The 12,814-nt window shown below is 52.5% G+C and overlaps 1 protein-coding gene across 1 annotated transcript; it reads right to left on the reverse strand.

Annotated features, from left to right (window-relative positions):
• Positions 1–804: 804 nt before the first annotated feature.
• Positions 805–11,711, reverse strand: LOC140613589 (uncharacterized protein C11orf24 homolog). Its single transcript, XM_072792024.1, has 3 exons — positions 11,129–11,711; positions 2,955–3,128; positions 805–2,195 (listed from the first exon to the last, which is right to left on the reverse strand). Exons 1-3 carry the CDS (start codon positions 11,709–11,711, stop codon positions 1,084–1,086), a joined length of 1,869 nt encoding a protein of 622 aa, XP_072648125.1. The 3' UTR covers positions 805–1,083.
• Positions 11,712–12,814: the final 1,103 nt, after the last annotated feature.

The raw sequence follows: 12,814 nt of genomic DNA on the forward strand, positions 1-12,814 counted from the left end.
ACACATGACAGGCCCCCTGTGTGGGCTCTGAGGGCTGTTTGGAACACGGGAACCCAGGAACGTCATCCTGCGCAGGAGAGGGCCCTGGGTGCCCTCACGCTGGGGGCTCCTCTGTGTTCTAGGGTGACACAGGGCAAGGTGTTAGTAAGGACTGTCCCGCCACATGAGCTGATTGGGTTTCCATGAGGTGAGTGCACAGCGTGAGCTATGCAGGTTCACTGAGAATCTAGTCCGAGCAGGTCCAGGCTGACCCGCCATGCCGGGCAGCTCACATGTGGTTAAAGTGCTGGCTTCAGCTCTCTCGTGCCCAGATCAGACTCTAAGCACGCACCACTAAACAATTCAGCAAAAGGATGTCTGTGGGAAGGCCCCATCCGCATGTGGTGCCAGGGGTGCCCAGAGGCTGGCACGCTCCTCGCCAAGGGCAGGGCAGGTGTGGGCATAAGAGTGAAGCCCCAAGGGCAGCCCAGGGACGCTCAGTTTAGCTCCTGCCTTCAGTCCAGGGCGTGATCCTGGAGACCCGGGATCGAGTCCCACGTCAGGCTCCCTGCAGGGAGCCTGCTTCTCCCTCTGCCTGTGTCTCTGCCCCCCGCCCTCTCTGTGTCTCTATGAATAAATAAAATCTTAAAAAAAAAAATAAAAAAGAGTGAAGCCCCAGAAAGTTACACAGACATAACAGATCCCAGGGCCTGGGGTTACAGCAAGTGTTTATGAACACGAACCCCATCATGCGTGTCCCAGGCAGGCTCACCACGACGTAAGGGTTGGAAGGACTCGGCCTACACAAATGGGGAGACACAGGGCTGAATGGAAAGCAGTCATTGCTTTAATTCTGGTCGGGATCCACCTTGGGGCCCTGCCAGCCCCGCCCACGGGGGGATCGCTGCCTGCTCCATGAACATGACTGTTTACAAAAATAAATATGAAAAAGCAGCAACTCGAGTGATCGTGGAATTTGTCTGACAGCATGTAAATGTGTTGAAGCGTCCGGCATAGCTCCGAATTGCACCAAAAGAATCTGGAAGCACTGGGTTTGGTCTCAGGCAAAATGGAAGGAGGGGTGGGCTCAGCCTCCCAGACTCCTCACAGTTCTGAGTCCGCGTACATCCCATTGATTAGATAGTCTACCTGTGTGTACTCCTTCTTCCTGTAGCTCTCGTAGGCTTGTAGGGCAAACAGAACCAAAATTATGATGAAGAGAGTCACCCCGAGCAAGAGCAGTGCCAGGAGGAAGCCTTTGTTTACTAGAGACTGGGAAAGGGGCTTGGTGGTGACCACCAGGTACTGGCCTTGGGTGCTAAGCGAGCACGAGTCTGTGGTTGGCATCTTAGAGCCCCCTGAACTCCCGGGTGTCAGGGTGGTGGAAGCAGTACCAGGTGATGTTTCAGGCAGCACCTGTTCTGGTGTCCCAGGTGTGCCTGGTCCTGTGGCTCCCCGGGTCAACGGCGCAGGGCTTGGCTGTGTCGTGGGGGACGTGACCTCCACCTCGGGGGTTGGGCTGGTGTGAGGTGCAGGTGCTGGCTCTGTGCTGGTAGTCAGCTCCTGGGCTTGTGTCATGGTGGTAGTCACTGTGGTGGTGGACACAGAAGCCACAGAAGCCACGGATATGTGGGTGGGCTCTGAGGTTGTGTTGAAGAGGGTGGGTGTGGGCCCACTTGCTGTTCCATCCATAGGCCAGGCTGTCAGCGTCTGGATGGTGGAGACTTGTATGGACTCATTAAGTGCTTGGGGACTCAAGGAGGGTGCCAGGCTGGCTGGGGAGTTGCCAGGGATGTGCTCGGAAGGGCCCTGTGTGCCTGTCAGGCCATTGGCACCTGGTGTCATCCCAGGGGCAGTCTGAGCACTAGTGGCCGGTGTCGTCAGAGCTGCTATTCTTGGCACCTGCGTTGGGGATGTGCTGATGACAGTGCTGGAGGATAGAGTCTGCCGTGCTGATGACGTCAGGGCAGGTGGCAGGGGCAGGCTGGAGGTGACTGGGTCAGAGGGACCTTCTGTCCCCGTGTCTGTCCTGAGTGTTCTCCCTGCTATGACCACAGGAGAGCTGGGGTTGGCCTCCGGAGTCCCTGCAGCCAAGGTGACAGGAGAAGGTGCCACCACAGACACTGTTTTAGACGTTCCATTAAGGATGCTTATAACTGTCATCACAGATGCATTTATCTTGGCTGGATTATCCGTCTGGTTGGGGAGTAAGTGCCCTTAAAGTCAAAAAAGGGGAGAAGAAAGAGATACCATCACTTTTCGTCCTGGGCAGGTGGATGATTCAAAGAGTGTCTTAATTGCTGGCCTATTGGCCTGGCGTGGGTGGCTTTCCCCTTGGCTCGGTGAGAACAAACGTGATGTGTGAACACGCTTCCCTCTTATCTTCCCCCTGAGCACATGAAGCCTGCTGCCCAGCAGAGTGGATGTAAAAACTCCTCGTCCTCTGAACCCCTGGAAGGCTCGAGAGCTTCACTCTTTGATCCGATTCCCAAAACAGAGTGAAAGTCTCACCGTAGAGGTGTGAATCACTATTAACAAAACCCATCAAACACACACCTAAGTTTACAAAGCAGTAAATCATTGCCCAGATAGTCACACCATAAAAGAATTCTTGGCTTTACGAAAGAATTTGTGGCAGGAATTTCTGGAGATGAACAGTGCCTGGCACACGGCAGGAGTGTAATGAAATATTTGATGTATGAACAGATGAATTCCCCAGTGAAGATCAGATTTATAGAAAAGATTTTGCAGGGCCAAGCAAGTGACCCTCTCAGGACTCAAAGGCCCAGTCCCCTGGGGGCTTTCTACCCAAGCTGGCCCCCAAGAAGCGTGGCCTGACAACCCTCCCCAGAGCAGCATCCAGGCAGCACTGGGGCCCCCAACTCACCAGCCTAGGCTTGTATATATCCCTTGGGCTCAGGGTGCTTTGGGACCACTGTGGGCCTGACCAGCAGTCACAGAGCTTTCTCACTTACATGAATCCTGAGTTGACACTTGGCTCTTAGATAAGGACAAGAAGGAAATCCAAACGAGCACAAGGGCTGTCCACATCTTTTGGGTGAGCCAGGAGCAAGGCTGGGCGGTCCCTGAGGCTCCCAGCTGGCCAATCCTCAGGCTGCTAATGGTTCCCTGCTGCTTGGCTGAAGGGTCTGTGGTCAAGAAAGAAGGTGTCTGGTCAGTAATGCACAGCCTCACCTGGGACATGGGGCATGGCACGGTACCTGTCATGGAGGGTTCTGGCAAGGACCAGGGTGCAAACCAAGCTGAGTGTTTAGACCAAGGCCTGGCGCCCAGGAAGTGTGATACGTCTTAACCATGGTGGTCTAGTGATCTGCTCTGTGCCTGCATTTGATGGGTTTAAAGCATGCCTTGACTGACCTTCCTACCCAGAGATCCTAGTGTGAAAGAGCAGTAGAGAGAGGTCAAGGTCTTTTGGTAATCAGGATCAGCCAAGATCATGTATATCTGGACCAAGCTACTTCTGTACACCCCATGATAGCCAACCGCACCTTTTTTTTTTTTTTTAAGATTTTAAAAATTTATTTGACAGAGAGAGAAAGAAAGAGTGAGAGCACAAGCAGGGGGAGCAGCAGGCAGAGGGAGAGGGATAGGCAGGCTCCCTGAGGAGCAGGGAACCCAATGTGGGACTTGATCCCAGGACCCTGGGACCATGACCTGAGATGAAGGCAGACGCTTCACTGAATGAGCCACCCAGGCATCCTCTGACTCACATGGGAGAAAGCATTCATTTATCTATTGATCGATCGATTGATCCATCGATCTAGATTCATCTATTCATCATGTGTCATCCATTCACCCATCTATGATCCACCCACCCATCAATCCACCTATCCAACATCTATCCATCTATCCATTCACCCCATCCATGCACCACCCATTTACCACTCACTCATCCATTCACCACCCACCCACCCATCCATCCATCCATCCACCCATTCACCACCCACCCATCTATCCATCCATCATCCATCCACCCCTCCATTCAACCAATACTCCCTGATTCCCTGCTCATGTGCTGAGCAGTGCAAACAGAACAAAAAGATGAAAGCCACACAACTCCTTCCTCCAGGCAGCTTGCCATCCCGTAGGAGACACAGAAAGAGGTCACTGCACGCTGCTGCAAGCACAGAGCAGGTGTGACTCAGTGCCTGGAAGCAGGCAGGGCATGGCACATGGGAAGGCCTTGACCTGTAAGTGGGAGCCTGATCCTCTGTGTGGAGGCCCCAAAGGTGGGTGGGGAAGGACAGAGTGCTGTGGGGCTCGGAGGGGGCACTGAATTCTGGTGGGTGGAGGGGCGTGGCCAGGGAAGGCTTCCTGGGAAAGCAACACATGAGCCATGTTCTGAAACAAGGGATGGGATCCACTTGGTGGGGAAGAGGTGGGGGAGGCGAGTGAGAGAGTAGATGACAGCGGCAGGGCCAGAGGCTGAGAGCTGGGATTAGATCAGAGATTGGCAGGCCACCACCAGGCAGTTGGGATGTGTGGGGGAAGCCCCTGCAGGCCTGAGGCAGGTGTGTCACTAGCACAGCAGGTGCTTGGGCAGGAGGGACAGATGAGGGGCAGGCATGAGCGGAGCCCAGCAAGGAGGTGGCAGGGGTAGTAATGCAGGCAGGAGGGGACAAGGCCACAGGAGGCTGCAGGACTGGACCAGGGGGGTGCCACTGCAAGAGACAGAGGTAGTTGTGAGGATCTAGTCACCCAGCTGGTTGCAGAAACTTCCAGAAATGCCATGACGCTGAGCTTCACCAGGAGGAGGACTGGATCCAGCCAGAGCCGGCTTCCTGAGTACACAAGAGTCTCCCCACCCTTACCCTGGGGCCCTCCAGTATGCTGGCAGGCTGGGGTCCCTCACTGCAGGGGTGCAGTGGGGAGTAGAGGGGCCCACTGGCCTCAAGCATCCCATTGCTTCCTGCCCTGCTGGTCCTGGGTGTGCCCTGAACCTGTCCTCAGCCCTCACCTGCCTGAGTCCCGCGTAGCTGCCTGAAAGGCCCACGTCCTCTCTAGGCTATGACGCGGTCACGTGCAGTCATGGGTGGTCCCATGGACTAAACACTCAATTTGAGCACAGGGAATATAGAACACAGGCATGCTGGGAGCTGCAGGGCAGGCGAGGAGTCTGGAGCTCCTGAAGACACCTCCAAAATCAGTCCTGCCTGAAGACACCCAAGACCTTTGGTCTTTCCATTGGCCCTCACCATGAAGTTCCTGGGTTGCAGAGAACATCTTGGAAGGCCCTCAAGTCACACTAAGTGAAAATGTCCTGATCAATTCTTCACCTGGCATGGAGGCTGTCCACTGCCCTGTGATTAGGCCAGCTCCTGGCGGTTACAGCAGGCTCGCTGTCTTCCCATGAGCCCTGAGTCACAAATGAATCACCTTCAAGCATCCCTACCCCAGCCCTGATGCACATGCCCCCACACAGCTTCCAGAAAGATCCTGTAACCCACAAAGGTGACCTTGTCTCCACTGCTTAAATCCCATACTATCCCAAGATAACCCCCAAACTCATTAACACAGCCAAGGTAGCCTTCTAAATCTGGCCCTGCTACCTCTTTCCCAGTGGTCCCAGTCCCACTGGGCATGTGGAATACCTGAAGGTTCCAACCCAGCACCAGGCTTAGCCACCAGTCCATCCCAACAAGCACTTCCAGTCCTGCTGGGAGCTATGCCAAGCAGCCCCTGTGCAGCAGAAAGGGATGAATGGAGGGTGGCCACATGGCGGCTTTCTGCCTCCTGTGATCAGAGGAGATTGTGGTAAAGTGATTCCAAGACTGGAAAACCCCCTGGAGCACCACCTCTTCTGGAAGGCTGGTGCATTCTTTGATGCTTCTCACACCTTTGCAAGCGTCCCTAGCTGTTTTTTAGCCTCAAATTGTACGTTCTATCCAAAACTGTCCGTAAGGGCTCTTGGTAGCTTACAGGTCTAGAGGACTCAGTCCTACAGGCTACAGATCTGCATCTGTTCTCTAGAGTGCAAAGGCATTCTTTGTTCTGACAGAAACAAGTGGGGGAGGGTGGGGAGAGAAGAAACAGGCCGACACCATGAGAAGAAAGAATTGAAACTGGAAGGTTTCAGGGACAAAGAACCTACACTTACCCCATGAGCTGAGGCAATGCAGCTGGGCTTTCGGTAAATAAATGCATTTATAAAGAAAAAAACTAATAAATGCACTTAAATGACTCTTTCTTTGGCCAGTCACATCTACTGAATGCATTTAAAATGCTACCACTGCTGAACCCAGCATGCTCCCTGTGTGTGAGGCCTGGATCTGGGGTCCGCTGTACTGGGATGATGTGACTAAGGCTTCCTGAATGTACTCCAGGCCCTAGCGCCTTCTGCTACACCCCTCTTACTACAAATCTCCAGGGCAAGGTTGGCAAATTTTTTCTGTAAAGAGCAAGGCAGCAGATGTTTTAGATTTCTGGGGTCCATGCAGTCTTTGTCTCAGCTACTGAAGTCTGCTGCTCTAGTGCAAAAGGGCTGTGGGCCTTTGTAAACAATGAGTGTGGCTGTGTCCCAATAAAACTTTATTTACAAAAACAGGCAACAGGAAGGATTTGGCCCACAGGCCATAGTTTGCCAACCCAGCTCTAGCACTTGGATGAACTTCAAAGCTGATAATCCTGCTAAGGGACAGGGGGACCAATCCACCGTGCTGAATAGATTGCATGAATGCAGGACAGACACAGACTGTCTTGTTTGTGGTCTGGGCAGCCTCTTGTCTATCTCCTCCTGGGCCACTGCTGCTCGGCGGTTCCTCCTCCAACCCTGGCATCCGTGAGGGCCAACATACCCTGCTTGTGCAGCAGGATGGGCCCATGCAGGCATTGTAAGATCTCAACAAGAGGGCAAGAGAAAACCTCTCGAGGTGTCTGGCATTTGTGTCACGAGAACAGAAGATGGCCTAGAGGACCACATGCTCCCAGCCCCGCCTGTCCATCCCAGCTCGTGGCCCACGCTCCTGGTCTACCTCGGAAGGCAGAACCCCAGACAGTGAAGTGCCACAGAATGGGCCCCTCCTGGTTATGGGAAAGCTCAGCCCTCTGGGCTTTGCTCTTTCTTTTTTCCACCTGCAGCAAAGCCCTCTTGTGGCCCTCTCTGGGCTCACTATCCCGATACTGTGCTAACACGCAGGGCCACAGACACTCACCAGAGGGAGTTGCTTAGGGCATGCTCCCTGGCTGGGCTGTTTGCTTCCTTGGAGAGTTGTGGGCTTGGCACTGTGTGCGTTCTGGGTGAGGTCTGGCTTTGCAGGAGGTAAGAGCAACTTCGGGGAGCACTCGCAGGCCATGGCATGCTTTGCGGCAGATGTAGGACATGGGCAGATGCTCCACTCTGGGAACAGACGCATCTAGGATTTGAAAAAGAGTAAATACTTCTTAGGAAAAGCTTAGGGAAAAAATCCAGGGAGAAGGGAGGCACTGAAACAGCAGCACTAAATAGATGATCATGCTGGGAAGCTGATAATGTGTATTAGAACTTTCAAAGTCAAGACTTCTGATGTAGCACTTTCTACTGCTGGATTTCTTCAAAGAAAGCAACTGGATGGATGTTTAAAGATGGAGGTCTAAAAAGATGTTAATCGTGGCATTATTTATAACAGCAAAACAGAATGGAATGGTTACATAGGGATACAGTCCCACCCACATATCAAATACTATGGTGGCTGGGATGCCTGGGTGGCTCAGCAGTGGAGTGTTTTCCTTCTGCTCAGGGCGTGATCCTGGAGTCCTGGGATCAAGTCCCTCATCAGGCTTCCTGCATGGTGCCTGCTTCTCCCTCTGCCTGTGTCTCTGCCTCTCTGTGTGTCTCTCATGAATAAATAAGTAAAACCTTAAAAAAAAGAAACAAATATCATGGCGGCTGCTCAAAAACATATAACTTCCTGGCTGACTCAGGGGAGCGTGTGGCGCTTGATCCCGGGGTTGTGAGGTTAAGCCCCGCATCGAGTGGAGATTGCTTAAAAGTAAATCTTAAAAAAAGATATAGTTTCCTATTTATTGACATGGGAAGATGTGCAGCATGTATCATTAATGATTGAAAAAGCAGGGATCCCTGGGTGGCGCAGCGGTTTAGCGCCTGTCTTTGGCCCAGGGCGCGATCCTAGAGACCCGGGATCGAATCCCACGTCGGGCTCCCGGTGCATGGAGCCTGCTTCTCCCTCTGCCTGTGTCTCTGCCTCTCTCTCTCTCTCTCACTGTGTGCCTATCATAAATTAAAAAAAAAAAAATGATTGAAAAAGCAGATCATACGATAGTATACACACCATGATCCTTTTTACTTAAACAGACATTTGTTAAGGGGTCTACAGAGATTTACACAAGAACATGATGATGGTTATGCCTGGGGAAAATACGTATACTGGTGATTTCCATCTTCTACTTCTAAATAAACAAACAAACAAACAAATGCATTTTTTTTCACACAAGCATGTAACAGTTTTGGAAAACATTTCTGAAAGGCTCATGAAAGAAAACAATGAATTGAGTATTTTGAACTATGGGAAGAAAGGGACAGAAATAACCCCACTGGATATATACAGTTTCACATGGAGATTTTAATAATTTAGAGAAACTCCATAATTTATATACCAGGAGTTGTATTTTTCTAGAGCCAACCAAAACTTTAGAGGAACCAGGAGGATAGTTGTAATGCAAAGATATTCTGGTCCACGATTCTCTCATTGATGAATATTTAAGGTAAACTCGGGAGACTAAGAAATAGCTCATCACCTCCTACTGTGACAGATATTAGTAGGTGGTGATGTGTGAGGACCACCATGGGCCCACTCCCTCGTACAAACACCCACAAGGGCACACACAGCCGCACACATGCACAATGCACATGCACACACATGCAGTCACACTTATGTGTGCATACAACTGCATGCATATCCAGCTACACACATGTATAGGCACACACATGCCCACATACCGCCACATATGTATACATGCATGTGTGTGCTATTGCACACACAGTTAGAAACACAAGGGTGAACGCATACATGGTGCATTTCTCTAAGACTATGTCAAGAAACTCCACAAGTTTCTTAGGAAACTTCTACTGGATACCATCATTGCTATTCACTCCCAGGCGGTGGGACTAGTGATCACTCCCACAGAAACGGGAATTGACCGCCTTAGACTCCAGAATGGGCCCTAGTTGGGCCATGACTTCATCTCTCTGGAATGGTCCTGCCTCCATTTTCCAAAAGCATATTCTAAATGTCAAGATTCACGTGTGGGGACCTGCACTCATCTTTGTGAGTTGACTCACAATGGCAAACCCTCAACAAGATTTAAAATAATAGTTTGTCCTGCAAATGCTTCAGTGAGCCTTAAGTGAGGGGCTCACATTATTAGGGTGCAGGGAGACTGGGTACACCAAGGTTTCAGACTACAGTGGATGGAAAGGAAAGAGACCCTGGGGCAAGAGGGAATAAACAAGAAAGAATTAAGTTATTATGAAGTGGAAGACCTGCAGATAGAAAGACAGGAGTTAGGCTGGTGTTGGGAGTCCCTCTTTTTCAGCAGTCAGCTCCCCACAAATTCTGCTGGGAGGAGGTAGCACCCCTTGAGCCAGGTGACACTCCATCAGAAAGACACCCCCAGACTGTGGCCCTAGGTGTCAACTTCCTGATCCTATTTTGGTCCATGATCTTGTGATGCCTCCCAATACCTCCTGTTTCTGAAATTTTTAAAAAAGATTTTATTTGCTTATTCATAAGAGACACAGAGAGAGCCAGAGACATGGGAGGGGGAAGAAGCAGGCTCCTTGAAGGGAACCTGATGTGGGACTTGATCCCAGGACCCCAGGATTATGACCTGAGCCAAAGGGAGATGCTCAACCACTGAGCCACCCAGGTGCCCCTGTTTCTGAATTCTTGTGTTCCCAACCTTGGCTTGATTTTTTTTAAAAAAACTCTTTTTTATGAACCTGCTTGTTATAATGCTGAATGCTGTGTGCAAGTCACATGGAATCAGACTCCAAATTGCTGGATTCCTTTTTCTGGTCCAAACGGGTTCCTAAGATCCAATGCAAGTAATCCTTAGGCTTGGTAAAGGATTGTAAGTGTTACTCCCACATTCTGGCACTCTAGCAGGATTTCAATCACTAGCAGGATGGCCTGGGCCCCTACTCCAAGCTGGAGAAACTATATAGACCAAGAAGCAGGAACTGCAGTAACAGATGCAGGGCAAACCACAGATACCTAATACTGACACGTCACCTGGCTGAACTTTGGCAGCAGAACCCAAGGAACACAGGCTCACGGTTTTGTGTATACAGACATTGCCCTGTGGTCTAAAGGATGTGTATACGTGGCAGATGGAAACCTGGAGAAGCGGATATCATCTTAATTACACTACTTGCTTCCTGGTTTCTCTAAGTTTTGGTATCACAGCTAAATGCTGATGGAAGGCTAGTTTTTGTTAGCAACGTGGACAAATCTGGCATTCCTTTGTCCGTGAAGCAAGTCCAGCATATAAGAGGAAAATCTGTATTTTACTTTCGTCACCGATTTTATTGCAATTTTTGGAGATGCTCCCTCCGGGGGGTAAAAATAGCTGCACGTCGGTAGAGGCAGATTTCTAAGCACGATGTTCATGTCTCATGGCAAACCATGTGGATGCCGCTTCCTCCTGTCAGCCGATGGGTAACTGCACGCGACCAGGCTCACCGGGGGGAGGGAGGCAGGCAGATGGAAAGGCACAACCCCCTCCGCGGTGCAGGGCCTGGGGAAGGCCTGGGGCATCCAAAGGGCCACCTCCTTCCTGCAGGGCAGCACTTCCTGGGGCCCAGCCTTGCCCCGGGAAGACCTTCCAGGTCCCCGCGCCTATGGGAGTGTCCCGCCTCTCCCATCCTCCGCTGCCGGACCAGCGAACCAGCCGGGCGTCTCCCCTGCAGCCCTCCTCCTGCTCCTCCCTCCGGCCTCTCGGTCCCCCCTGCGTGCCCCGACTGACCCCCTCCGCGTCCTCCTCTCTCCTGTCCCCTCGTCTGGCACCTGCGCCCCCGCTAATCTCTTCTCGGTCCCCCCCTGCCTCCGTGCCCCTACCTCCCTCTTTCGCTCGCAAGCCGGTTCAGGCAGCCGTGACAACAGCTCCCCGGCCGGCGGCGCGGGCCCCTTACCCGGGCGCGGCAGGCCTGCGGCGGCCGGGCGGCCGTCGGACGGCGGGGAAGTGCCCGCGGCCCCGCGCAGAGACGTGGCGGGCAGCGGAGTCAGCGCACCCGAGCCAGACTGCTCAGGGCAGCCGCCCCAGCTGGCGCCCCGCCCGGCCCGCCCCGCCCCGGAACTGATGTCACGGGAGGCGGGCCCAGGAGGGCGGGGCAGCTCCGGCCCGAGCCGGCAGAGGCTAAGCGCTGCCAGGCACCGCCGAAAGGGAGCCGGAAGCGGGGGGCGTGGCCGCCCTCGGGCCCCGCCCACCGCGGGGCGGGGCGGGTCCTGTGCCTCGCGTGGCCGGAAGCGGCCCGAAGGAGTGCCTTCGGGCGAGAGTCCGGCGGAAGTGGCGGCGCTCGGCCTGGGCAGCGGGGCCGTGGGTGCCCGGGTGGGGGTGGCCCGCGTGCAGCTCTGCGCCCGCACACTTGGTCCCGCCCCTGGGGGCCGGGCATGAGGACTCGGGGTGCGGCCACCGTGCTCTGAGCGCTGACCACGTGCCCAGCGCAAGGTCATTGATTCAATTAAGCGGCGGCAGGCTAGGCGCTTTGCGCCCATTTTATAGATGCAGAAGCTGAAACTCAGAGTGTTTAGTAATTCTAAGACGCAGGATAAGAATGGGGCAAGCGTATAGGACTCGACTTAGAAGTAGGCTTGCAGGGATCCCTGGGTGGCGCAGCGGTTTGGCGCCTGCCTTTGGCCCAGGGCGCGATCCTGGAGACCCGGGATCGAATCCCACGTCGGGCTCCCGGTGCATGGAGCCTGCTTCTCCCTCTGCCTGTGTCTCTGCTTCTCTCTCTGTGACTATCATAAATAAATAAAAAAACAAAAAAGAAGTAGGCTTGCAAATCACTCGTTTTGTGACTAAATCCCATTCTGTAAAACTCTCTCAGGTCCCCCCAAGACCAGAAAGCCTGTGAAGGATGCTCCCTTGGGAATAAACAAAAGGCTTTATTTTCAGACGATTGTGTAACCCGTCTTGGGGTCTTGGGCTAAGGAACTACATACACCAGAGCGGGGAAAACACGGTGTGCAAATCCAAGATCGCCTCCCTGCTCTGAGTTCCTGGGAGCCCTTGAAATGCAACTTAGAGCTGCAATGTCCAGTTCAACCTCATAATTTCAAGTTGTTTAGAACTCACCCCGCAGAGACAAGTTTACTGGGACCTAAGCCATTTGGGAATGTTTGTGAAGACAAGGTCCTTTTTTTGCTTTGTGCTTGCTTTGGTTTCCCCAACTCGCTCAGATCTAACATGTTCTCGAGAAAATACACCCCACAGCCAGTTGTTCTATGCCCGTCTTCCTCATAAGTCAATGTCTGTGACCAATTTCCTCTTTGGTAAAATCAGGACAATTTTTACTGCTAGGGGTGAAATTACAAAGATAAAGACACAAGCCTCCTGGAAGAGCTCATAGTCTAGGGCAGAGGTCTGCTGGCCCTCTGCTTCTGTAAGTAAAGTTTTATTGGAATACAGTTACACGTTTTTGTCTCTCTGCTTTTGCACTGCAAGGGCAGAGTTGAATAATTGCAACAAAAGCTGTATGGCTCACAACACCTGAAATATTTACTGCCTGCCTTTACAGAAAATATTTATGAACCCTCCAGTCTAAGATGTGAGTAGGAAATGATTTAATGATTTTCAGACAGCAATGGAACCATCT

Source organism: Canis lupus, chromosome 21 (assembly GCF_048164855.1).
Source record: "Canis lupus baileyi chromosome 21, mCanLup2.hap1, whole genome shotgun sequence".
NCBI lineage: Eukaryota > Metazoa > Chordata > Mammalia > Carnivora > Canidae > Canis > Canis lupus.